Source organism: Arvicola amphibius, chromosome 10 (assembly GCF_903992535.2).
Source record: "Arvicola amphibius chromosome 10, mArvAmp1.2, whole genome shotgun sequence".
NCBI lineage: Eukaryota > Metazoa > Chordata > Mammalia > Rodentia > Cricetidae > Arvicola > Arvicola amphibius.
Genome location: NC_052056.1, coordinates 60,023,628 through 60,050,931, shown reverse-complemented (window position 1 = coordinate 60,050,931; position 27,304 = coordinate 60,023,628). Strand labels below are relative to the sequence as shown.

At 47.8% G+C, this 27,304-nt stretch overlaps 1 protein-coding gene across 2 annotated transcripts in view; it reads left to right on the top strand.

The window, feature by feature from the left end:
- Nucleotides 1-27,304, top strand: part of Itgb5 (integrin subunit beta 5) — a 109,558-nt gene that overhangs the window by 40,526 nt on the left and 41,728 nt on the right. For both annotated transcript variants that reach the window (XM_038345422.1, XM_038345421.1), the window contains exons 5-8: nucleotides 4,547-4,715; nucleotides 20,904-21,065; nucleotides 22,268-22,363; nucleotides 24,336-24,425. In XM_038345422.1, coding sequence (XP_038201350.1) covers nucleotides 4,547-4,715; nucleotides 20,904-21,065; nucleotides 22,268-22,363; nucleotides 24,336-24,425 — 517 coding nt within the window. The remainder of the gene's footprint in view (nucleotides 1-4,546; nucleotides 4,716-20,903; nucleotides 21,066-22,267; nucleotides 22,364-24,335; nucleotides 24,426-27,304) is intronic.

Here is a 27,304-nt window from a genome sequence, read left to right as displayed (position 1 = left end):
AGCAGTTGGAACTTTCTTTACCATACAACTTGGGAATTCTCATCACTAGGGCATAGAATGACTTTTTTTTCTTTTTTGGTGGAGGACCTGGGTCAGGTTCCCAGAACCCACATTGGTCAGCTCACAACTGCCTATAATTCCAGTTCCAGGGAATCTGATGCTTCTTTTTAGTTAATTCCACAGCACCTGCATGTCTGGGGTATATAGTACATACATATATTTTTATTTATGATGTATCCATGCATGTGTATGTAGTTGGTTGGTTGGTTTGAACTCATTAATAATAAACTTCAAGTCACCAATAATGAGTTGATGTCCCATTAAAGAAAGAGATAAAGCGCTCCTTGGTGTCATTTAACGAAGAGCAAGCCAGCTTTGACTTCTCTGTGTCGTCTGTCCTCTGTCTGTCACATGAGTTTGACTCTAGCCTGCCTGAGGGCTCTTTTGTGAATCTGTCCCTGTCCCTAACAGAGGGCTTTCCTCTGTGTTTATTGAACAGCACAGAGAGCATCCTATGGGGAAGCAATGAGAGTTTTTTTTTTTTTAAATGTAAATTAACCCATTTATTGCAGACGAGGCCCGCCTCAAATGGTAGCGCTCCCACAGGCCTTTCGGGTCCTTCAGTCTTCTGCCGTGGACTTCCTTGTGAGAACTGAGGTGATGTGGGAGGTCCAGGCCCCAGCAGCCGCTGTTTTCATGCAGGCACCACAGTGCCAGATGCCATCTGCTCATCTCTTCATCTTGGTCTTGCCCAGAAAGAGCATGTGTACTTGGCGTGCTGGCTGATTTCAGTTTCTTCACCGTTTTCCTGAGAGAGGCACTGTAGCAGGTCCCATCTCTCCTGGCGATCATGACGACCTTGGTTTGTTTATGCATGTCTCTGGAACCTAAACCCAAGCCCAAAGAGGATGAGATATTTTATCGATAATCAGAATTTTGCAAGAGATTAAGTCACTGACTCTAGCTGACCGAGATAACAAGCAGTATTGTTGCAAACATCATTATTTATCACATCACATCCAAATGTGGTGTTCAGCACTTATGGTGGACATTCTTTTATAAAATTGTTTTCAACCTCTGTATTTGCTCTTTTCAACAAATGATACGCATGTATTGTCTGGGTGGGGGCATGGAAGAGGACATAACTTAAGATTGCAGCTGTGCATTCGCTTAGGCTGTAGAAGCTGATTACATGGGAAATGCAAGGCATGCAAGGTTGGGTGCTACATTCTTCTCTTAAAGGCAGGTTAGACAAACAGGCTGGGCACACAGTAGGACAGCAGTCTTAGGTCTTAAGTGATTTCAAGATGTATTAGTAAGTGGGTGGTAAGGTCAGCCCCTTACTTAGAACCTGTGTATGTCTGTGTTTGTCTATTTTATTTATGTGTATGCATGTGTGCTGGTGCCCAAGGAGGCCAGAAGAGGGCGTTGGAGCCCCTGGAGCCAGAGTCGCCGGCAATCCTGAGCTGCCTGATGTGGGTGCTGGGAACTGAACTTGGATCCTCTGGAAGAGCAGCAAGCTCTCTTAGTCATTGAGCCTGTCTTTAGCCTTAAAGTGATTTTTATTCTCTCCCCATCCCCTCCTTTAAAAATTTATTTTTAATTATGTGTGTATTGGGTGGAGGACTTGTACATTTGAGTGTAGTGCCTATGGAGTCCAGAGGTGTTGGATCACTTGGAGCTGGAGTTACAGATGTATTCAGGTCCTCTGCAAGAGCAGTCTGTGTTCCTAACCACTGCACTTTCTCTCTAGACCTCATGTTTTTCTCTCTTGCGCATAGCCTGCAGTGGATAGTTAGCATCCTTGCCTCTTTTGTAGGCTGGTGGTTGGAGATTCATGACTGGCTCAGTACTGCAGGTCTTAGTAGCATCCAGCTTTCTGTAGAGCTCCTGTAGAGAGCCAGGCAGCTCCAGGCTCCCCTGGGCTCCTCTAGCTGCAAACCCAGGCTTCTTTCACTTCCCCACTCCCTCTCTTCAGCTCATTCATTTACGCGCCATTTTCTCTTCTCTGTAGCCTTCAATCACAGCTGTCTATTTGGATTTTTTTTTAAATTATATTTTGTCTAGAATTTCTCTGTATTCAGGCTAAGGTGCCTTCCATACTAACTCATTCTACAATCTTGTCTTGAATATTGCATCATTTCTAGAATTTGCCTAGATCGGATGTCTTCAAACTGGATTCACTGTTTTTTCAAGATAGGGTTTCTTTGTGTCCCTGGCTGTCCTGGAACTCTCTCTGTAGACCATGCTGGCCCTGAACTTAGATCCCCCTGCCTCTGCCTCCCGAAGACTGGGATTAAAGGTGTGTGTCACCACTGCCCAGCTCTGGATTAACTTTTAACATGAATGCATAGGTGTGTGTGTGTGTGTGTGTGCGCATGCACACACACACACACACACACACACAGAGAGAGAGAGAGAGAGAGAGAGAGAGAGAGAGAGAGAGAGAGAGTTCTGTATTTATTTTTCGTCTTCCTGGTTAATAGTCTTGAGTAGCTCTTCATAAACGTCCCTCCACTGGGATTCCATAGCATAGACACAGTATGTGTCCGGTAACCTCCTGCCTGGTGACTGAAACTTGGATCTCCAGGCTACTCTGGAGCGACTCTAAGGACTAAGCCAGAAATCTGTCCCAGGTGGCATGCTGTTTCAGTGACACCTTCCCAGGATCTGTGTGGCAAAGCTGTGTCCCGTCAGAGGTGTCCCTGACCGGGCTACAGCACATTACCTGTAAGATCTCTGCAGCCAGAGCAGGTCTGCTCGCAGGCGGGAAGGCAGGTTTAAAAGCTGAGGCACCATGGCTGCTCTTCTCAGCTCTCCTGGTTTCTCTTTTCAGGGCAGTTATTAGGTCTCTCCTCCCGACTGTCACAACAAGCACACACCCAAGGCCAGGAACAACAGAAGGGAATAGGAGCTTGGAGGAAGAATGGAATGCCTTGGTGGATGTGTTTCCCTCCCCTCTGGGCTTGTCTGTCTGTCAGATCGGTGTGGGCGGGGTCTCAGCTCCTTCCAATGGGAACTCAGTGTCTGTACTTGTTTCTATACAATGAGGAAGCTACACAAAATCTTTGGGTGGCCTGAAGTGTGGGCTTAAAAATAGCCCACCAGTCTAAGCTTAAGGTGTTTATGAAGACTCAATGCAGGCAAGGGAAAGAAGTCTAGCTAGAGAGGCTGGAGAGAAAGAACTGTTTGGTGGATTTTGTGTGTGTGTGTGTGTGTGTGTGTGTGTGTGTGTGTGTTGACATGGGGTGGCCAGGTAGGGGGCAGGGGTGTGATCTGTCCCCAGCAGCTTGTGAGGTCTGTGTGACAGTGGCATTGTGACTGTTAGCGGTAGGACCACCTCCTAGAGAGCCAGAGTTTGGCTCTCTGCAGAGGAGGGGAGCCTGCCTAGACCTGTCCTGGTGAGGCAGGGCTTTGGCAGCAGGGATGGTGGGACCTCTAGCAGTTGCTAAGCCTGTTTCCCTTCCCAGGCACAGCTTGAATGGGATTCTAAAGCCTTCCTCCCCGGCCTCTTGTTTTTCTATAGAGAGACTTCATTTACATGGTCACAGATCCTGTAGGTCTGGGCCAGACTGCCCCCCATGTCCGCTTAGTCTGTCCCCTTTACTATGCGTCCAGCACACTGGCCTTCTTCTGTCTCCTTTCTTCATAGGCTCCGCTAGCGTTTCTTTTCTGTGGCTGCCACGCTCTGCCCCCTCCTTTATCCCAGGAACCCATGTAAGACCTCTCTTCCTGTTTCTGTTGCCCAGGCTTGACGCTGTCGTTGAGAACCACTTTCCTGTAGGAATGGGATCACTTACCGTATCCCCTGAATGCCTGTCTTTCAAAGCTCTCAGTTACAGATTGCCATTCGAAGAAGTTTAGATTTCTCTGGCGAGTGGATACTCTGTCACTGCAATGTTATAAACGAGTGACGGAGCAGAAGAATGTTTTGAATTCCTGTCCCATTCCGTATCTCTTCTTAGGCCAGTACTTTCCGGGGGTCACCAGTGAGCCCTCTGTCTTCCGGCAGCTGCACATGTGGCCATTGTCCACCTTGGTTGTGCCGCTGGTCCCACTCATCTTCCAAGGCCCCTCATCAAATCCCCCCCCCCCCCGCCACAGAGTCTACTGCGATCCCCACTTTGAGCCGTTGCCCACACACTTCCGTGGTCTGGCTGTGTGCCTGCTTCCAGGGATAGCTGTTATTTATCTTTATCCTCTCCACTCTGCTTGTCCCAGAGTAGGTGGTGGGTGCTGGGTAAATGTTGATTGATGCTTTTCCCGGCACGCAGTGAAGACCAGAACACTCGATTGATTGTTAGAGATGGGGCCGGAGAGATGGTTCAGTGGGTGGAGGTGACCGCCGCTAAGCCTGATGACCTGAGTTTGATTCCCAGAACCCACATGATCAAAGGAGAGAACTTGATCTCTGCAAGTTATTCTCTGCCTTGCACATGTGTGTGCACACATACACGCACACTCAAATAATGAAGTGTGATTAAAAAATGAAAAGACTTAGAGATGATGATGATGGGAAAGCAAATCTTCTCTTCTCTCTCTCTAGTTACAAGTTATTCCCAAACTGCGTCCCCTCCTTCGGGTTCCGCCATCTGCTGCCTCTGACAGACAGAGTCGACAGTTTCAACGAGGAAGTGAGGAAGCAGAGGGTGTCCCGGAACCGTGATGCCCCCGAAGGGGGCTTTGATGCTGTGCTCCAAGCAGCTGTCTGCAAGGTAAGGCCGGTTGTGAGACACCCAAGCACGTGGCTCCCATCCACTCTTACATCAGAGGCAGAGCTCAGCCACACCTCGGGGAAATCTCTAGCATTCAAGTCAGCTGGACTCGGGATGAGTTGAGCTTGTCCCATCTCCACGGTGGGGTGTGGCTCTGTGCAATTGGGGGAGTGTCTTTGCCAGGAGACAGCTGTTCTGTGTTTATGTGTTGGCTTTTTTTTTCTCATGCAGTTTTTTTTAACCTTAAAGATTGCCTCACTGGGGAATCAAGCTGGGAAACAGAATCACTCCGTCTTCGGTTGCATGTCTTTGTTTTTGTTTTCCTTGTTTCTCTGTGATGTGTGAATCCAGAAGGAGGGCACAGTCAGAAGTGAACTTTGACTTTGAGAGGCTCCCAATTTGGAGAACCTCTATAAGGTTTCTGTAAGTGGGAAATTGTTAACAACTTATTGTTAAAGTAATTTTCTGTCAGAGGAGCTTAATAGAAGCAACGGAAGGTTAATTAATCTGCAGCTCGTTACTGAAGCACGTGTACGGTGTCATTTGGCTCATCCTCCTGGTGTGTGTCCAGACCTTAGCAATTCTCAGCAAAGCTCAGCACTGTCTACAATGGCAGTGCATTCTTGTTTCCAAAGATTTTTTTTTTTTAAAAATGTTACGTATGTGAATTTTTTGCCTGCATGTATGTAAGTATACGTGGTCAGTGCCCATGGAGGTGGTAAGAAAAGGACCTCAGAGTCTTCAGAACTGGAGTTATAGACAGTTGTAAGCCTCCCTGTGAGTGGCTGAGAATCGAACCTGGGTCCTCTGGAAGAGCGGAAAGTGCTAATCTAAACACTGTGAGTCATCTCTCCAGCCTCTTGATGATGAGTCTGGAAAACCTCTGGGGGTTCACCAGCGGTGGAGTGGTGGGGTTCACCAGCGGTGGAGTGGTGGGGTTCACCAGCGGTGGAGTGGTGGGGTTCACCAGCAGTGGAGTGATAGTGGTAGGAACTCTTAGACAATTGGGAGGTCCGGAGAAGAGGTTAAAACCTAGTTTTGAGGCCACACACGGTGGCTGCTGCTGCTTGCTTGCTTGCTTATCTGCAGGTGATCTTGGGTTTCTGAGTGTGTTTGCTGGGCTTGTCCTGTATTCATGTTCCTCTGTAATCCTTCGAAATGGATAAGAGCAAAGCCCACTGTTGTCATTTCTGAAATAAGACCCAAACAGCAACAAAGACGGCCAAGGGGAAGGAAAAGACATAGAAAACAACGGGGCTCTGCCTATGCCATTGAGAAGACCTCGGGGCTCCTTCAGAGTGGGAGATCACAGCGGCGCACCATCCGGTGGCTGCTGGCCAGTAGCACAAGGCCTAATTCAGAGGTCAAGGTCCCTGGTTTTTTTTTTTTTTTGTTTTTTGTTTTTTTTATTTTTTGTAATCTGAAGGCCAGATGGAATCTTCTGAATCATCTCTGAATCTTCTACATGTCGTGAAATAGTTTATGGATTGTACTCCCCCACCTTTTTTTTTTAACCAACATTCTGATTTTGATCAGAGAGGCATTGTCTTCACAGGCATTCAGCCAAATTCAACATTTTGTTAGGGGGAAAATGATGCAGAAAAAAAAAAAAGTAAGATTGCCCTCACCTCCTTACCCAGAGAATTTGGTGGATTTTCTTTTGGAGGCAGTCATCTTTAAAAACTGTATGGGGGGTGGGATGGGGAGAAAAACTCCGCTGCAGGTCAGGCCCGGCAATAGATGAAGATGAAGATGCTAGATGAAGAACACAGCAAGTGCTGGGACTGTTGGTGACTGGTCCCGAGAGAGACCAGAGTCCACCCTGTGCCTGCATAATCCTCCTGTGCCATCCCAGGTGCAATAGTCCACCCTTTGAAGTTCGGTGTTTCAGAGGCTTCTAGCAGATTTCCTGAACTTATTGCTTGAACCTGGTGAGTTATCAATTGACTGAGATGCACCGTGTGGGCCACGTCAGCCTTAGACCTGTCTCATCATGGCCTTTGCCACAGGGAGAGTTAATCATTGTTTAGAATTTGCTGTTTTCAAATTGCCAGTTTCTCTCTTTGCTTTTTCCCCACTCCTGTGCTGTGGAGTTACATTTAGACGTGTATTAACACGTTTCTTTCTCATTTGAAATTGCCTAATTTATAATGTCACTTTTCCTGGTTTATTATATATTTTTCTTATTGTAGCAAAAGTATTAGGACTAGATCTTAGGCTAGCTTTTTGTAAATGACTAGGCAGCAAAATCGTACCATTAAAAATCTTTAGCAGCTTGAGGGGCAGACAGGGTTGTGCATGCCTATAATCCCAGCACTCAAGAGGGAGAGGCTGGTGGATCTCTGTGAGTTCAAGGCCAGCCTAGTACTCACTTTGTAGTTCCAGCCAGCCAGGGCTACTTAACAGGGCTACCAAAAAAAAAAAAAAAAAAAAAAAAAATCAAAACAGAATCTTTAGAAACTTGAACAATGCCTAAGGGCAATTAAGAGTGGACCAATGAAGGCAGACTAAAAACCAGTGTGGCTAGAATGATCCTATTCAGCAAATAAAAGAAAAATGGGCTGGTGATATTACCCAGTGGATAGAGGCACCTGGTGGCAGCCTGAGCTCTGTCCCGGGAACCTGACGGAAGGAGAGAACCAACTCCCTCAAGGTGTCCTCCGGCCTCCACACAAATCTGTGCGCATGCGCACATACACAGGAAGGAAAGAAAATGCTGGAAACAGGCCAAAATGATGGCAGTATTTTTAGGTTATAGAATTATATCTTGTTTTTTTGTTTCTGAGAGGTTTTTAAATTTTTGTATTTATCTAAATTTCTACAATGAATGTATATTTTTTTATTATGAAGCATTTTAAACATAGTAATAGGAAGAACAAGAAATTAAACACCATGTCTATTGTTTATTTACCCTTAGTGATCACCACTCACGGTCAATCGTGTTTTGTGTTCACAGAAACCCTGTCTCCCTATTATTTAAGGGATTGCTCAGATACCTTTTACAGCACCTAAGCATTTCTTTGTTCACTGGGTCTGCTCCCATTTGCCCAGGTTAGAGGCTCTTCAACTTGGTCCTGCAAATTGGGTGTAACAGAGGAAGAAAGGAGCCCTGTGTAGTTGGCTGGCTCCTCATAAGGGCCAGAGTTGTCTGGACAGTCCACCCTGCTGCGTGCACATGCGCTCCTCTGCTTCTGGTGACCTTTGCTGTTGGTGACGATCTGAGAACAGGCCTGACTCACAACATCACGGGTTCTTCTTGCTCTGGTTTCCCTGGGTTGGATTATTCATTATCAACTTGTGGGACTCAGGGTTCTACATGGCTATCTTGAGAGGCTTCTTCTACTGGGCGGTGGTGGCACATGCCTTTAGTCCCAGCACTCGGGAGGCAGAAGCAGGCGGACTTCTATGAGTTCAAGGCCAGCCTGGTCTACAGAGCAAGTTCCAGGACAGCCAGGGCTACACAGAAAAATCCTGTCTTGAAAAACCAAATAAATAAAATCTACCTTTAAGGCATGCTGTATATTCCTTGCAAAGGTTTTTTTTTTTTTTTTTTTTTTTTTTTTTTTTTTTTTTTTTTTTTTTTAGACATTAAAGGGATACCTCCTTCTCTTTATTATTCTACTCAGGACAAGGACCCTGCTTTTACTAGGGTAGCTTCTGCCAGCTGCTCCATTGCTGCCGGAGGCAGTTAAGGCATCCACAGCTAAGTGATGTCTCTCTCACGCCAGCATCTCTTTCCAGTGTATTGTTCACAACTGGGTCAGAACTGGAATGTGCCATTGCCTTTAATGCTTTATTAAGCCTTTAATTGAATTTGCTTATACCGTTTCTGGGTCAGGATTATGGTTTCTCCCTTTATCCGATGTTTTACTGTTTCCCTCAGAACTTTCTAGAAGTTGACTTTAAGTTGCTTATTCCTTATTCTAAAATTGTACCGGTTTATGTATGATGGGTGATTCAGACTGGAGCTATGCTTGTTTTCCTGATTTTCCAAACAGGAAGCATCCGGGACCTCGGGAAGATGAGGGGTGGGTGGAGTGGTGAACGTGGCCTCAGGGTTGTGGGTTCCAGAGTCTGTTTGCTTTTCCTTCACATCAGTGTCTTCAGGAAACTATTAAAAGTATTGGATCTCTCCCACCTCTCTCCCTCCCTCTCTTCCTACCCCCCCCCCGTGTGTGTGTGTGTGTGTGTGTGTGTGTGTGTGTGTGTGTGTGTATGAACACCCGTGCGGAGGCCAAAGGATTTCATTTTTACCGTGTGGAGTTAGGGTCTGGTCTCTGTTTCTGTGCTGCAGGCTCCAGGCTAACAGGCCAGCAAGCTTCCAAAACAAGGTTTGGAAACATGACGCAAGTCTAAGGCCTACAAGAAATTAGACGGGTCAAGAGAAGCCAAAGGGTGACTCTGCTGTTTCCACCTCCCGCCCTGCCACAGGGTACTGGAGTTACAGATGAGCACCACCACCTCAGGTTCTGGATCGAATTGGGTTGCCGGGCTCGTGCAGCTAGCGTTTTCGACCGGTTATCTCCCTGGCCCCTTGACTGTGATTTAATACATGCTCTCCCATCACTGCACTAGTTTGGTGACAGGGTTGCAAAGTCTGTGACCTGTGGTTTGCTGTCCTGGGGGTTCTACAGTTGACAGCTGGGTATGCTCACACGGGGGTGGGAATTAGCTCAGTACTACCAACAACACTGGCAAGAGCTCATCTCCATCACCCTCTGCATAAACCAGCCGCGTGCCTGCCTCCCTTCCCATCATAGGAGGCATCTACACATGCTGAAAGCCCCCTCACTGACCGCGGCAGGGACAGGCAGCCAGGGACAAGTCCAGGCGGCTCCAGGGTACCTGACGCTTTGCTTCTATAACGGCCAGTGTGTCAGTTTCCTCAGCCTTCCTCAGGGCCAACCGCAGCAGCCTGGAGTCACTTATCCGACTGCAGCTGGGCTCTTGCTCACGCTGCTTCCTTTGCTTACTCCCTCTCCCCGACACTCCTAGCTTTCCTTCATTTCCTGTCTTCTTAATAGAATTCATTGCATCAAGCTGTTTCCGCCCCACCTCCAGCCTCCTGCATCGCCATAGCCCGCATCAGTATGGGCCAACGTTGGCCCATTACACACACAGTGCATTTTACGCTAGGGTTCAGTCTTGGTGTTCGTTGTGTATTTGATAGATTTTAACAAATGTATAACTGCCTTCTTCCTATTACTGTGGGGCTTCCCTGCCCCAAAGCCCCATGCTTGAATACCATCCCTCCCTGAACCTGCTTTTCTTAAACATCAATATGTGTGTGTGTGTGTGTGTGTGTGTGTGTGTGTGTGTGTGTATACTCACACGCGCATGTGTGCATGCGTGTGTGATGGGGGTTGGTTCAGAAGTGGAAGACTGGAACTTGACCCTCTGACCTGCAAACATACTGGGCAAGTGCTCTCTCCCACTGAGTGACCTCCCAGCCCCCTGGACTGCTTTCCCATTCTTTGCATGGTCAACCTGGTTCGCTTGTGTTGCAAATGTCAGCTTGATTGTTTGTCCATCAGGGAATTTTCCCTGATCCATCACCCTCACTAGGTCAGGGCATTACTTGAATGGGGTGTCTACAACACTGTAGGTGTTGTCATTGCACTGCCTGACACAGGCTAGGTTTGTTTACACAAGCGCGGGAACAATGCTTTGTGCTCATAGCTGCCTCTGTGCTCCTGAAGGAAGCTCAGAAATAGCCCAGATCCCCCTGCTCCTCGCTTGCCTTCCCACTATGCTCTGCTGCCTCCGTGGCATCCATAGTGTGCTATACCCGCCCTCTGAAGTGGAGTTGTTTGTGTGGTTATTGCAATACTCTCAACTCGGTAGCCGTTCTGGTGGAGAGAAAAGTAAAGAAACTGAGAGAAGGCCCCTACTCTTAGAGTTTTGTGTTTTTTAAAGACAGGTTTCTCTAGTTGGCCTGGAACTCACTATGTAGACCAGGCTGGCCCCTTAACTCAAAGCAATCCACTTGCCCTGCTTCCAGGCACTGGCCTTAAAGGCATGTACCACCATGCCTAGCTACTGTTTTATTTGAGTTGGGGGATCCATTTGAGGGTAAATTAAACATCCTTTTTATAAGCATTCCACTGGCCTGTATGAAATCATTGCTATTTTTCTGTCATTGATATTTGCCTATCGGCATCTCTTCTACAAAAAAAATCGAACACTTTTTACTTATTCATTTACTTTCTATAGTGCTAGAAATCACTACGGGTCTTACTTGCTCAGGCTAGAACACTACCACTGAGCTACATCCTTAACCCCCCTAATGGAAAATCTGTATGGCTCAACATTCTACCTTCTACAGTGCCTTCAGTCCAGCTTGGCCCCTGCTCCCCAGCCTGCACCAGAGATCCCTGCTATGCTCTTTGGGCTTTGGACTTGAGGTGGATGTTTGGACCCTGAGTCACAGGCGACTTCTTTCCTCAAGGAAAGAAATTCTACACTATGGCCTCATTAACCACAGAGCAGATTTTTTTTCTCCCAAGTATATTCCATTGCAAAGTATGGTTAGAAGCAGGAAAAACAACCTCCTAAGGAGAGCATGTTTATTGTTCCAGAGTGATGGAAACAGGCCCGAATGTCAGTGTGGTTGGTCATTCGGGAAGCCAATCCCACAATGAAAACTTGATTTCCCCTGTGGGCCATGTTGCAACTAAGACGCTTTGGTCCTCAAGCTCGGGTCTGCTGGGGAATCTGCACTGGCCAAACAGGCCGCCCCCCTCTCTTCCCTTCCTCCTCCGCACCTGTTCCCTCTTCCTCTCAACCCCTTCTGGAAAGGTTAATGTACAGTGTTCCCTTGACAATCTGAAAGTCTGTGTACTGTGTACCTATGAGGTACAGAGAGGGGCTTGAGGTTGAGGTGGTCACAGATCTGCCTCTAAACTTAACCCTACGTGGAAGACAATGAGAGAACAAGATCTAAGGAGCAGCTGGGCAAACAGGCCTCATAGGACCCAATGGTAAATGACAGCCTTCCTCCCCTAAAGGCTGGGTTGGTCCTTTTACTTCTCCCAGGCTGTGCACCAAGCTTCACGGGTTTCTTTTACTCTACCCTTTGAAAGTGGTTGTCCTGTCTCCTACCGCGACAAGTTAAGTAACGTCTCCAAATTGCCACAGGTAGAAATGTCAGGGCCGGAGCTGGCAAATGGATCCTTGTGCATGCGTTGACCTTGGAGCCTGTGCCGTCTTTGAAGTCACACAAGAGCAGAGAAGTGGGAGGGGTGAGCTTCCAACGTGAGCCTGGCCTAAGGCACCATTGCGGTTACCCACAACCCTGTGGGACAACTAAGATGGCCGTACTGCTGCTTCTCTGTGGAGCCATGACTTTGCTTTTCATCAGGCACAGTTGGTCTGTAACTGATGGTGCTTGGGGTTTCCACTGGGTGGTCCCAAGGTCAACAAGCCGATGGAGCACGTCCCCAGCTTTCCTGCCTGTAAAATGGGAGAGCTTTGTGCTCTTCCTTATCTGCCCCAGTTTTGAAGGGGCCTCAGACCCACCAATTCTGCTTCTAGGCTCTCATAGAGTCAGACACTGCCGTGGTCAGACACTGCCATTCACAGAATGGGTCGTTTTTAGCAGAGGGGAAGTTTGGGGCAAATGATTCTTCAGTACCAGCTGGGACTATGGGGTAGTATTGACTTCTGGCTTAAGGACCTCTTTGTGGTTGGAGGAATGATCTTAAGATGGGAGAGCTGGGCAATTCTGTCCTCACTGAAGCTGATGGGCCTCTATTCTAGGACCGCATTTGAGTAGCTTTCCATAGAGAGTGTGGTGTTGTCTCCGCACTAATGAGCCAGGGCAGTGAGCTACCAACACAGAGGCAGACACCTCCTGTTTAGAAGGCTGTCTAAGATAGGAGAGACATGGCCTTCTCTCAGATTCCCAGACCAAATTCTCCACAGGACATCCCTGAATATGCCCCTCTGACTTGCTATGTTCTAGTGGTTCACACATGTAAATAAGTGTTATGGAATGAATCTGGGGAGCCTTGGGCTCACTGTGACCCTAATGGAAAATGTGTTTAACAGAGGCCATGTATGCATGACCCAGTCAGAGGTCTGCAGGCCTCTGTCTCAGCCTTACCTTCTTCTTTGTGGGCGATAACACATCTAGTGGACTAGGTCTGCCCTGGAAATTATGTTTTAAATGTATAGAGTGGCTACAAAGATAGCTCAGGGGTTAAAAGCTTCCTGCCCTTAGAGAGGACCCAGGTTTAGCTCCTGGTCCACATGGAAGCTCACAACTGCCTGTAACTCTAGTTCCAGGGGATCTGACTCCCTCTTCTGACATCTGCAGGCACCTGCAGCATGAGGTACACACACACACACCCTCAGGTAGACACACATGCATGTAAAATGAAAACTGTTTTAAAGTGTTGATAGTAAGAAAGCAGAGATGGGTGGGTGGATGGTGCTGGACATAGAAATGCTGTCCTCTGAGGGGAGATACTGTGAAGAGTGTATTAACTGACTTTACCTATCACAGAGGAGGGGAAGGGCCCTTCTGGCTGGAGGAGACACATGAGTAGCCATGGGTCAGCAGCTTGGAGTCCCAGGGTTCGTGGTAGGGAAGAATTTCTAACAAGGATTGCTGCTCAGTGCCAGAGCAGCTGCCTGATGAGGCAGTGAGTGGGTGTGGGCTCTGAGCCCATTGGCTCAGATGCCAGAGGAAAGATGCCTGCACCAGAGAGAAGCTGGCTGATGCTCACTGGGTTCCTTACATATTTCAGTAAACACACATTTTTGAGAATGGCCCCTCTGACTTGCCATGCTCTGTGTGGTCCCTATGTGTAAATAACTTTTTACAAAATGGGTCTGTGGAGCCTTGGGCATGTCCTGGCATAACCGTTGTATTTGTTTGTTTTGTACTTGGAATTGAACCCAGGACCTGGTGCCCATTAGGCATGCCTTGTACCACTGAACTATTTCTCCGGCCCACAGAGACTGTTTTTCTCATGTGTAGTGGTGCACACCTTTAATCCCAGCCCTTGGGAGGCAGAGGCAGGCAGATCTCTGAGTTCCAGGACAGCCAGGGCTACGTAGTGAGACCCTGTGTAGGAAAAACACACCCCTACAAGAAAAAATGTTTCTCTCCCCCAGTTCCCCTCCCTCTTCAGCACTCCTCTCCTTCCCTCCTTCATTTCTCTCCAGCCCTCTTTAGGAGTTTGGATTGAATCCAGGGCCTCACGCGAGCTAGGCTGGTGCTCTGCCACCGAGCAGCTTCCCTAGCCTCCCAGTGACTTTTCTACCCAGTCACTCCCTGGTGGTTTGGACTCGCAGTAGCTGGCTTGAGCCTGTCTCCTGCAGGTCTCATCAATACCCCTTCTAAGCTTTGATTGGCCACCACCACCACCTCCTCCCATATACACAAATTTTATTTGCTAAACACAACTTACTTTAACCTGATGTCTAGCAGATCTTTCTGTGCCTTCCTCTGGTTGCCCACTTTACTGTTGGGGGAGGGGGCGGTATCCCTCAGGAGAGCCAGGAACAGGAGGGTAGAAATTATTCTCTGTATTCTCTGTCATTTGAAGGACCGCTTTCCTTTGTCAGACATTGTAGCCACCAAGTGACTTCTTCCATCCTCAAGAAACTAACTTGCCCCATAGGTTAGAGACCTGTGTCCTTAAAATACAGAAACCAAGCCCCCTGCACCCCAGTCTCTTTTTCCAGGCCTCAGTCTCTCTGGGGCCAGCTGTTGGAGATGAATAAGCCAGCGAGTCTGTCTGTACCTTGGGGAGTAGCCAGCTTTTGTTTATTTTCCTAGACTGGGAAGGGCTGGTCCCCAACTCTCAAGCCCTACTTCTCCTTTCTATGGACAGCTGAGAGAGGTCAGATTATGGGGAACTGAGTGGGGAAACGGGGGCAACATTTAAGAGAGATGAGGCGTGAGAGTCCATTGGAGAAGCAGGGTCACAGAAGGGTTGTGATCACTGGGCTCCGAGTATATTTTTAAGCACGTGGGAAGGAACCAGGGAGAGACTGATGGGATGTTCTCCAGAGAGGGTGGGATTTACAGGGCTGTGTTGTCTCAAGGAGGGTGGAGCCTGCCTTCCTTGGGGACAGTGAGATCAGAGCAGAGAGCAGGAGGCTTGAAGTTTTAGGCTGGACAAAAGGGTACAGACTCACCACCACATTTCTGGAGCTGCGGCACACTGTAGGGACTGGTGAGGAGGGGACCCGTTGCTTGTTTCTCAGTGACATAAGAGGCACGGTCACCTAAACTGAATGTGGACTGAGAGGTTAAAAGCTGAAAGCGGGCTGGCAATGAATTGGATACAGATCTGACCAGCAGACAGAGAAGCCAAGTGAACCACAGTCCTGGCCGAGTGCCAGGTTTCTTGCCGGAGTCCAGTGAGCTTCCGTTCCGCCCGCCCTTGACATTTTCATCCGAGGGCTGACCTTGATCTGTTTAATGACATCAGTTTTGTTTACGTGTTGATTTTACTCAGACTTAGAGAAAGGTTTAGCCAAAAGGTAGACCCTTTGGAAAATCATTTTCAAAAAGAGAACATTCAACATGAAAATCAGGAAATGCAAATAAGGAGAAAGGAGATAAACATCACGGGAAGAGTGGCGGTGAGCTTGTGAGTTCGAGGCATAGCTGGGAGTTTCTGGCTCCATGGAAAGGGTGGTGGTTGGCAGGGAGTACCAGTTACTGCCTACTTACCACGCTGCAGGTACGCGGCTGGCGGCCCTGTGTGGCGTTTTGTTTACTCCTTTCAACAGCTGTGTATTAATAGTAGTTGTTATCTCCCCCTCATAGATGAGCAGGCTGATATTTGTCGAACATTAAGTGCCATTAAGTGCCTCGCTCGAGGTCACACAGGTAGGATGAAGCAGCTGTGGGGCTGGACCCAGATCTACCAGCGCGCCTAACGCGCCTAACTTCGAGCCTGCAGCTGCGGGCAAGGAAAAGTGTCGATGTGTGACATTCCTAGTCCCCTCCCGGCCACAGGCATGCCCTTGGAATGTGTTATTTAAACTACACTCTGAGCAAAACAAACCTTTAAAAATATATGCCTTTAAAATGTTCTTTATTTTATATTATATATTGTGTGGTCTTTAAAATAACATTTGTAAGCCATACCCCGAAACTGTGTATCTGGCACACTTTTTATCTTCTTTTTGCTTTGGGTTTTGAAATAATCTCTTACGTGTACCCCAGGCTGACTTCAAACTTGGAATCCTTTTGCCCTCAGCCTCCTGAGTGCTAGGATTACTCACACATACGTTCCACCATACCTGGCTCTGTTTGAAGAAATCGACATGTATATTTACTCAAGAAACCATCATCAAATCCAAATTAATATTGGACTGGTGAGATAGCTCATCCAGTAAAGATGTTTGCCACCAAGCCTGACAGCCTGAGTTTGAGCCCTAGGTCTCATTTAAATGGTGGAAGGGGAGAACCGACTCCCACAGATTGTCCTCTGGCCTCCACTTGGGTGCTTTGGTAGGCATGCAAGTCCCCCACCCCAGTCGATAAGCTAATGAACATATCATTTAGACCGTGAGTTTGTACCTCTGTCATTTCTCCTTCTGCATCTCCCCTAAGCAACCACAAATTGACTCTCACTGCACATAAGATGTACTTGCTAAAATTTTATATATATCGTACATTATTCTCTTTTGCCTGGTCTGTTAGACTCTGTGCCATTATTCCAAGAGTCCTTCTTGCTGGCAAATGTATCCACTCATTCCCTTTGTAGTCTACCATTGTACTGTTACCCAGCAGTTTATTTAACCATCCACCTGCTGATGGATTTGGGCTGTTTCTAGTTTTTGTCTATTCCCAGAAAGCTCTATGAATATCAATGTTCTTGTCTTTTTTTTAAATGGGCATATACTTCTGTTTCTTTTGGGTTAATACCTGGAGCAGGTTAGCTGGTCTGATCATAGAGTTAACTTGTTAAGGGTTAATACCTGGAGCAGGTTAGCTGGTCTGATCATAGTGTTAACTTGTTAAGGGTTAATGCCTGGAGCAGGTTAGCTGGTCTGATCATAGTGTTAACTTGTTAAGGAATTGTCAATGTTTTTCCAAAGTATCTGTATCATTTTATAATTCCAGCCGTGCTGTGAGGGGTCTGGTTTCCACAGATTTTTATCATCCTTTGAGGTCTTTTGTTCATTTGGGGACCAGGTCTCCTGGTTTCTTTTCTGTCCCTGTGGTAGACACCATGACCAAAAGCCACCTGCAGAAGGGTTTGTATTGGCTATGGTTCCAGAGAGAGAGAATCCGCTGTGGTCGGGGAAACATGGCAGCAGGCAACTGAAACAGGAAGCTGACTGTTCCCATCTTGTCACACAGGAAGCTGATTGTAACCCGAAAGTGGGGAGAGGCTTTAAACACACTCACAGCCATCCCCCAGTAACGTATGTACCTCTAGCTAGGCTGCTCCTTCTAAGGGTTCTAGGACCTCTCCAGACAGTACCACCAAATAGGGACCCGGTGTGCAAATAGCCAAACCTCTGACAACATTTCTCTCTTAAGCCACTACACAGAGTCTCACTGTGTAATTCAGAATGACCTCAAATTCAAATTCATAGCCCCAGACTCATGATCTTGCTTCAGCACCCTAAGGGCTGGGATTATAGGTGTGTGCCACATCACCAACTTAACTTTGCCCATTTTAACGTGCATGCAGCAGTTCTTAATTAATACAGGACTTTTTTGTTTTGTTTTGTTTTGTTTTGTTTTTCGAGACAGGGTTTCTCTGCAGCTTTTTTAGAGCCTGTCCTGGAACTAGCTCTTGTAGACCAGGCTGGCCTCGAACTCACAGAGATCCGCCTGCCTCTGCCTCCCGAGTGCTGGGATTAAAGGCGTGCGCCACCACCGCCCGGCAATACAGGACTTTTTAACCACTTGCTTTGGAATAATCCATCGTCCCTGTAACAGATATGTGGCCTTACTACCAAGTAGTGAAAGAGGAGGGAAGTAAACTGGTTAATCCTGGCCCTTGAATAATAATCTTGAGTCCCATGATAGGTTCCTTTATGTGCCAAGCACTTTTTCAGATCTACTGTGTAGAAAGATCCAGCAACAGCCATGCCAAGCAGATTCAGTTCCGTTTCCCAAAGGCTAAGAGAAATGAGGGGCTCTCATAGGGCTCCACAGTTGGAGCAAAGCAGAGACTTGGACGTAGATTCATCTCTTCCTGAGATGTTGGGCTCTAGCTCCCTCGGATGTTCTGCATCATAGTCCAGTAACTTCCGTTCAAATGAGGAATAAAATCCCCCCTACCCAGTGTTGTTCCTCGTCTTGAACATGGAATACAAAACGCAAGTCTTCAACACAACCTTATGGACAGCCAGACAGTAGGCAGTTTATTTTGAATTTAAATACTCTGGAGTTGCCATGTGAAGTCTGCAAGCTGACAGCCTACGTGGGTGAGTTGACTGTGTTCCGACCCATTCCTGTGACCTGATCTCTGGGCCAAGGCTGTTGACACCATTTAGTGATCAGGAGTCCACTTAGAGGAAACAGACTTACTGTTACTTGTGGAGCAGTGCCTGCTCCAGTGCTTTCCTTCCAGCAACGTTGATTTTGGGATCTAGCAGTCGTAGCTTAAACACTGCTGTGTACTGGGCTCTTTCCTGAGATATCTACTTAACTGTGCACACACATCCAAGTTCTGTGTTGTCTGATCCTTGCTAACCTAACCCCTCATCTGTCTGTGTCTCCAGGAGACCACAGAGAAGCTGCCAGAGAAAAACGGAACCTGAACAAAGCATTCAAAGATCAGTCTCACAAGTTCAGGGCTTGCGGCTTAAAAATAATGGGAATAAAAAGATTACTCATAATTCAACTCCAAACACATTATGGCATTTCCCCCCAGTGTCTCCTGGTCTTTTAAAACAGAATTCTATGTTTCTTACGCAGTTGGTAATCACACTACAGATGTCTGCTTCTTTGTTTCCATTGTCATTGGCTTGCATGTAATTTCAGACTTTTTTATTCTCGTTTATGGAGACAGGGTTTTCTTTCCTCTGTAGCTTTGGAGCGTGTCCTGGAACTCACTCTGTAGACCATGCTGGCCTTGAACTCACAGAGATCTGCCTACCTCTGCCTCCCGAGTGCTGGAAATAAAGGTGTGCGCCACCACCATCTGGCTAATTTCAGACTTCTTATGAACATAATTTCTAGTGTGGGGGAGGGGCTATCTCAGTTCACATCCCTGTTCCCATCTACTAGGATATTCATGTCTTTGCCCTTTTTTCCTTACTCCTGATAAAACATGGTTATGCATAATTTCATGGTACTTTTGTGACTAGAGTCCTGTGAAATAAAATCACTGAGTTGACAGATAAATACTTCCTAAAGCTGGTGGTTCTTTTTAAAGTCTAGCTTATTGAGGGATAATTTATGTAGTGTGGTATTCTCTCTTTTTAAGTGTATGCATACACATTCAGAACGTGCAAAATAACAGACCAGGAGTCAGAGCCTAGCACAACCCTGGCAGCTGCTCTGCATCTTCTTCCTGTCCCACCAAGAAAAGCCTCGTCCCAGCTCAGGGTCCCATGACTAGCTTGTCCTGGTATAGCTGTGAGGAGGCTCCAGCTCCCCAAGATGTGGGGGTCTCTTTGATGTGCCCCTTTCCTGTCTTTCTGCCAATGCCTAGAATGCCTGTTTCTTTTTCTGCTCCCTCCCTCCCTCGCTATTTCTTCTCCCCATTTCCTTGAAGGCTTCTCCTTCATCCTTCCAGAGTAGCTTGAGTTTCATCCGAATTGGGAAGAGCTTTCTCTACCTCAGCCCTCCATCACAGTCATCTCTTATCCTCTTCCTCCTCCCCCATCATCCTCATCCTCAGCCTCATCCTATCCTCCTCATCATCCTAATCCTCTTCTTCCTCCTCCCCATCCTCATCCTCATCCTATCCTCCCCTTCGTCATCATGATCATCCTCTTCCTTCTCTCCATCATCATCATCGTCATCATCATCATCCTCCTCTTCCCCCCCTGGCTTCCGTTAACCTTGTATTTGCCTTCCTTAATACCTTCATGGTATGCTGAAGCTGCTGTTTTCATTTAAATGGAATATCTTTAAGAGCCAGAATAAGCTTTTTGTAGATCTGTGACCTTCCAAGGGATCTGGCCCACAGCAGGAAATGGGTTCTGCTTGTTGGACAAAAGTTACATGGTTACAAACCTGACTTCTCACTAGGTGACTGCTCTTGTCTGCAGCAGGTCTCCAGGCCTCTGTTGAAGCCCTTTTCCTCTTCTCTTCCTTGTTTTGTTTGACAATATGATATATTCTTCTGTGCCCATGCTGCATTTAAATGAGATAAGGCAGCATCATAGCTGTTCAGACGATGATGAATGAGAGGGTGGGACGCAAGTCCTCATCTGCCGTTGAGAAGACACCAGCGTTTCACCTTTGGGGTCTATGAATCCCACCATCATGAGTTCCATATCTAGTGGATAGCATCACTTACTCCTGGCAGAGTTTCAATTCTTCCTATAGTCACCAATACATTCTGTGATGCCCTTTCCCCAATAGTAAAGGGTGATCGTGTATCCCAGTTCCTATGATAATTCCTGCATGTCTTTGTGCAATGTTGTGGCTATAGTGGCTGCATATGAACGGTATGGAGCCCTTCCCTTGCCGTGGTACAGTGTGTAGCTGAGCCTCAGCTAATCCCATGCAGTGAAACAGTAAAGGAGAAATAGCTCATCTGATGCACTCTGGGCACTGAAGTGATTTCTGGAAGGACTGGAGAGTTCACACCTACCAGAATAGATGGTGTTTCTACCATTTCTTGGCCATTCGGGTGCTTCACTCTGAATGATTCCTATCTACCAGGGTCTGAAGTGTTTAACCATCATCTTCTACAGTCTTAGCCAGTGCATGTGATGAAGACATCGGGGTGGGGTCAGGCTTGTTTGGGAGCCCGACCAGAGATGTAGCCTTTGGATGAAGTCAGGCCCAGGAAAGAGGATGCTGCTGGAGTGGGTGTCTAGGCATGTGGGCCTGTGTGGGCAGAGCTTGGCGATTTCTCTCATCCGTGCCTCTGTGAAGTGGGTCTAAGTGAGAGGCCATGCTGCTACTGGAAGGGCATGCCTCTGATTCAGGTTTGGAGCCCTGCAGCCAGCTGCTGTTGTCTTGGATGATGCCCCGGGCAGATTTGTTCAGGAAGGCTACAACACCCTCTGTCTTCCGTCTTTCAGGAAAAGATCGGTTGGCGCAAAGACGCTCTGCATTTGCTGGTGTTCACAACGGATGACGTGCCCCACATCGCGCTGGATGGCAAACTGGGTGGCCTGGTTCAACCACACGACGGCCAGTGTCACCTGAATGAAGCCAATGAATACACCGCATCCAACCAGATGGTGAGGACCGGGGGGCTCCCCTTGCCTCTCCCTATCACCCCATGCCCTCCCTGTCCCTGGACACCTCAGTGGTTCTCAGTACTCGCTATGTTCTCCTCCATCCTGGGGATCCAGTTTTATTCATCATTTTGTCCTTCTGACTAGGTTTTAGGTCTTCTTTGTTTGTTAATTCTCGTCAGGGATTTCTGTAGCTGGTTGTCTTTGCGCCATTGTATACCTACCTAGTGGGAGCTATTTTCCTGGAAGTAACCTGGGAACCAAGTGGTTCTCATGAAGAGGTGCTCTGAAGGCAAGGTGGAGCCTGCATTCCTGAAGAGGTCTCGACTGAGATAGGAATTAGAGGGCACCCAGCTTTTCTAGAAATATGTACTTTCTTTCTCCTTCCTCCCTTCCTTCTTTCCTTCCTTCCTTCCTTCCTTCCTTCCTCCCTCCCTCCTCTTCCTCCTCCTCTTCCTTCTTCATTTGGCTAGGGAAGAGTTATTCCCAATGTTTTTTTGCAGAACAAGTCCATTTTCTCCAACTTCAGGAGGTGACCATCCAAACTTCCAGGTTATCCAGGATGAGGGAGTCTGGAAAAGGGGCCTGTAACTATAGGACCTCACCCAATGGCGACCCTTGTACCCACCAGTAGCTCTTAAAATGCTTATGGACCTCATTAAACTGCTTCTTATCCTTCCTTTCTCCTCACTTGAATTCAGCCGACACATACACCTCCCAGCATCACTGCTCAATTCCAGAGAGCAGTGGCCTCCTTTGTCTTTCTGAGCCATGAGCAGGATCTGCAGGCATTTGGCTTGACTGTTAGGCACAGGAAAAGGAAAATTCTGCAAGGAGCACCCATAGGAAGGGGGCAAGCTGATTGGTGCTGGCAGCAGATGGCAGGAGTTGGGGCTGGTCTTCCTAGAGCTGCAATGGTCCCCACCCCTCCTGAAGGGATGAAGGGGGATACGGATCACACCTAGAGATGCTCTAGTCCTCATGCCCACACTTTGGGAGTGTCTGGTGAACCCTAGAGGGGCCTTTTTCTGAGTGTCTCTTCCCATAACCTCTTAGTTCAGGAGTCGCTAATGAGCTTGGGAACTGGGCCCAGTGGGGACCCAAGGGAAGATGCCTTCCAGGAGTTCTGCCTGCCTGCAGGTCACATGCTGGTGGTGTCCAGCCAGTTGAAACTGTTGCAGTCTTGACTTTTGCTTTGGCCTTAGGACTATCCATCACTTGCCTTGCTTGGGGAGAAGCTGGCGGAGAACAACATCAACCTCATCTTTGCAGTGACGAAGAACCACTATATGCTCTACAAGGTACAGGGGGCGTGACCTAATCTGGGGCTCTTTCTGACTTAAAGCCCGTTGGCCATCAGAATGGGAGTGGACAGGGTCAAAGGAGGCAAACACTGTGGCCCTTTCTAGCTGTGCTTGGAGATAATAAGACTAAGGGGACTCTAGAATGATCACATGGCCATGAGTGTCTTCACCAGAAGTCTGAACTGTTTTATTTAATTAAAAGAAATATGTAGAAAAATTGTATGATCTGTCATTATCAGAAGATGGCTAGAGACACGGGGCCTGTTCCAGCTGAGAAGGAAAACATGAACTGAAATTCTGCACAGAAGAAACTGGAACAGACGCGAGGCAGCCTGCATGGCTAACTCAGTTTTCCAGCTATACGCCTTCCTGCAGAAAGTGGGAGGCCAGGAGTGGCCCAGGACAGTAGCCCTCCCAAAAAGCAGTCAGTGACCGAGAAAAGAGCGATAGGCTTGTTCAAGCCAAGAAGTCTTTTCCTGGCTGTCACTTGGGCCACCATGCTGGCAATCACAGCGAGCTGCAAGTTGCACTCAAGCTCCTTGGAGAGTCACATAGGACATCAGTCTAATCTCTGGCCCCTACGTGTATGATCTCAGGGGTGGGTGCATACGCATGCATGTACGCACGTGCACACATGCACATGCACACACACACACACACATACAAACTATTTGGCCATGCAGGAGCTCATGTGAACTAAGTATAAACCCAGTTCACCCCTGATGTCCTGTACATTGTGAAGGGGATGTTGTCAGGAATCCCTTAATCTCCTAAAAACTTACGCTTGATTGTGTCTCAAAGGCTCCTGCCTTATCAGTTGTGAAAATGCCACAGTGTCTCCCTGAATTCTGTATCTTCTCTGAGCCTGAGCTTATTTTAGATGATGAAATGGAAAGACACATTTTGTTTGATGCAACATGGTGGGTTAAAAGTTGTCTACTGCAAACTGCATGTTTAGAAGGACTGATTGCAGGCGCTGCATTGGGCTTTGTTTCACTAGGGGAGAAATCCTCCTTGACTTGTCTCTCTCAGAATGGGGAGACCTGTACAGCCTGAGAGCAATGGGGCCTCTGTCCTGCAGTCAGCGCAGCACTCAGGAGTTGTGCTAGGACAAAGGGCCTTGTCCCAGAACCTACACACGGGTATCAAAAGGTCTTAGGACACCCTTCATATCTTAGCTTCTTACTGATAAGATAGGATGTCCCTCAGACACCTGGGGAGTGGCCCTCTCTGCTCCGGTAGAACAGGCAGAGCCATCTGAAAATGAGCCTGGGATTGCCAGCCGTGATGGCGAAAGAATCAGGGGGCCATGGTGACCCCAGAGGTTGAACGGCTCACTCGCTGTCAGCCCTTTGCGACCCTGCACAGCCGACTGAGTGTACTCACCCCACTCTTTCTTGCCTCTCCCGTGGCACCTTCTCCATCATGTGGCGTGGGAGAGTGACCGAGCACAGTCTGGTCCTTACTCTTGTCCACAGTGCAGTGTTGACTCTGACAGGACGGAAGGTGTCTTAGATAGGGTTACTGTTGCCAAGATGAAACACCACGACGAAAAGCAAGTTGTAGAACGGGTTTATTTGGGCTAGGCTTCCACATCTGTAGTCTATCACAGAAGGAAGTCAGGACAGACACTCCTGGAGGCAGGAACCCGGAGGCAGGAGCTGATGCAGAGGCCATCGAGGGGTGCTGCTTACTGCTTGATCCCCATGACTTGCTCAACCTGCTTTCTTATAGAACCCAGGACCACCAGCTCAGGGATGGCACCACCCACACAGTTGGCTGGGCCCTCCCCGTCATCACTAATTAAGAAAATGCTCTACAGGCTGCGTACAGTCCAAACTTATTGGAGGCATTTTCTCAACTGGGATTCCCGCCTCCAATGATTTTGGGCTGTGTCAAGTTGACGTAAAATTAGCCAGCACAAAAGGGCAAAAAGTAATTTCTTTGTTTGTTTGTTTGTTTTTCCAAGAATTTTACAGCACTGATACCTGGAACCACTGTGGAGATTCTGCATGGCGACTCCAAAAATATTATTCAACTGATTATCAATGCGTACAGTGTAAGTCACTGATTCAGTCCCCACCCCTGCCTCCATCCTACCCCTTCTGAAACACTGAGGCCTGGGAGCTGATCCGGGTTTGAATTGGGGCTTAGCTCTGTTCCCACCCCTTCTATTGGGGACCCCTAGAGTTCAAAGTGTGGCTGGATCTGAACAGTGTCTCTGTATCTAAAAACTTACACTTGGGCGTCAGGGAAGATTTCCGGCTTGTCCCCCACATCCCCTCTCATTGTCTGTAGCTTTGGTTCCTCACAAATCATAGTTTACCTTATCCCTCCTGTGACTTCTGCTCAAACCAGAATTTTCTTCCCCCTTTCTCAACACTGTGATCTTTATTTCTGTTTGACACCCCACCCTCTACCCTACCCCTTTGAGGCAGGGTCTCTCAACACAACTGTGGCTGACCTTGAATTCACTGTGTAGACCTGACAGGCTAAGCTTCTGCCTCCCGAGTGCTGGGATTAAAGGCATGTACCACATGCCTGGTTCTAGCTCTGACCTTTAAATCCTCACCTCAGAACCCAGAGCCAGAGAGGCAAGGTTTCCAAATTAACATACACATTTAGTGGTTTTTAAACTTTATTTTTGGCAAGAGAACAGTTAGACTCATTTATGGGGACTCAGCAGATGCTAATGAAAATGGAGTTTGAGAAGTGGGTGCTTATGTTTCAAGCTCTGGGCCCCTGACTAATGAAATCAAAGTGGTAATCAAACTCCCTGCCCCATGCATTCACCTCTTCTCCCTGTGGCTGTCATTCCTTCCGTGACTGTCAGAGGCTAGAGAGCCCATGGGTTAGAGGGTCTGCTGCTTTGCTCGCATGACCTGGTGACCACAGCTTCTTTCCTGAGGAGGAGTGGCCTTGTCTGAGCTTTGTGAGGTGGGACGGGGACATTTTTCTGGGCTTCTCTGGAAGAACTACCTCCCAGAATTTCCATTCAGCCAGCTCCAGATCCTATAGACCACTGGGCATTTGGCTCCACCAGAGCCTGGCCCTCTGCTCCTGTGACTTTGATTTAAAAAAAAAAAAGGGAGTAATAGCCAGTCATGGTGAGCATGTCTTTAATCTCAGCACTTGAGTGGCTGAAGGCAAGGTGATTATGGTGCCTGCTGAGGCTAGAAGAGGGTTGGATGCCCTGGAATTGGAGTTCTAGAGGATTGTAAACCTCCATGTGGATGCTGGGAATCCAACTTGAGCAGCCTGTGTGTATGCCTGGCTTAGGGGTGTTCTAAGGGGTGTGGGCTCCATAGCACAGGTTTGCTTCCTCCCTTCAGATGCCACTTGCAAGTCATAGGTTGTCATTTATCCTTATGACGAGCTCTAAGTTCAGGATCCTACCATGATCTCTGATTTAATGACTTTGTAGGATACTCTCAAAGAATGCAGGACAGTACCTTCTGTGCGATTACTGGAATATTCGTAAGGGTAGATCAACATGGAAGAGGTCCATGGGGCAATGTGTGCTGTGGAACTTGGATTCCTTTCCAGGTGTGCCAACCTCCACACACCTCCATGTGTTCAGCACCTCAGTGATGTGTACCCAGGCCTTGTGGGAAGTTCACGGTAGCCTTATTTTATGAGCAAGACTGCTTAAATTATTCTCAACGGGTGGTCAACTCTATCTCTGCCATGTCCCCTCCAGGGAGGTCAAGAGTGATACTGAAAGTTTCAAACCCCTGTTTCCTTGGCCTGGCCAATGACTTGCCCACCCTGAAGCTATCTGGAGGGTCACCAGGAGTCATCTCATTAAAGCAAAAGGTGCTTCTGTCCCTTAGGGAAGGCAGAGGCATCTTCAAAGCTTTGGGACCAGGGTCAAAGACCAAAAGTTAGGACAGAGGGGCTTTAAAATTCTCTGTCAGCAACCCGGGCAGAGTCTAACACACCACTGTTTCTTCTTATGCAACACTGCCATGGTTCCCAAGTGACAGAGCACAGCACAGTTGCAACCAGCTGGGCTCTGCCCCAAACAACCGGGAGTTCCAAATGTCTGTATTCCATCTCTTCCAATCTTGACAGAAGTGGCGCAGACGCAGGGAACTCCAGAGGGCCCCAGCATGGGGAGTGATAGGCACATTCAACACACTGACAAAAGAAAGTTTCATAGGTGTGTGCATGTCCCCAACTTAGCAGATTTTCCTATTTAAATGTGCGCGCTCCGTTGTGTGTTCCTTATGCCTGAACTAAACTTTCAGAACTTTCCCTGCTGAGTCTGAATACTTACTGATGGTAGTCTAGTAGTTTCGTAGTTTCAAAAGTTGAGTTTCCAACGTTTACTGCTGTGTGCTTCATTTCTTAGCAGGTTTTCCCAGAAGGCAGTTTAATTTAGAGAGCAAAGCAGCAATGCCAAGGACCCACCGTTTCCCAGGGAAACTGGATTCGCTCCAGTTCCTAATGCAGCCTAAAAATATCCCCCCCCACCCCAGCTTCTAAGTGGCAGAGTGGACGCCCCATTGATCCCCTGGCTCCTTGACCCCCAGGTCCCCAGATTTCCATTAAGAGACCATTTTATATATATACAACAAATCCCGGCCAGGGAAAATGCCACTCCTTAGAGCCTCATCCATGACTACGTGTGGGTCTTGACTTTGCTTCCTTGAATGTTGGCAGTGGTTCCAAAGGGACGCTGGAAGATTCTGGTGAGCGTCTACGTAACAGATGAAAAGGTTGTGGTCTTTGGCCCAGTCTGGTTTGTGTGTGTGTTTTTCACAATGTGGAATTGTCAGCTCTTGGATTTGTAGCCTTTTTCCAACTGGGCCAAACTCACTTGGTTGCTCTCTCTGCCTGAGAGTCTTTGGCAGCACAGAGTCTTGCACGGAGTAGGGAGATTCTCTTTCAGGGCCCAGGCCTGGGTGCAGGCTGGGAAGCATCATTTGGGCAGCA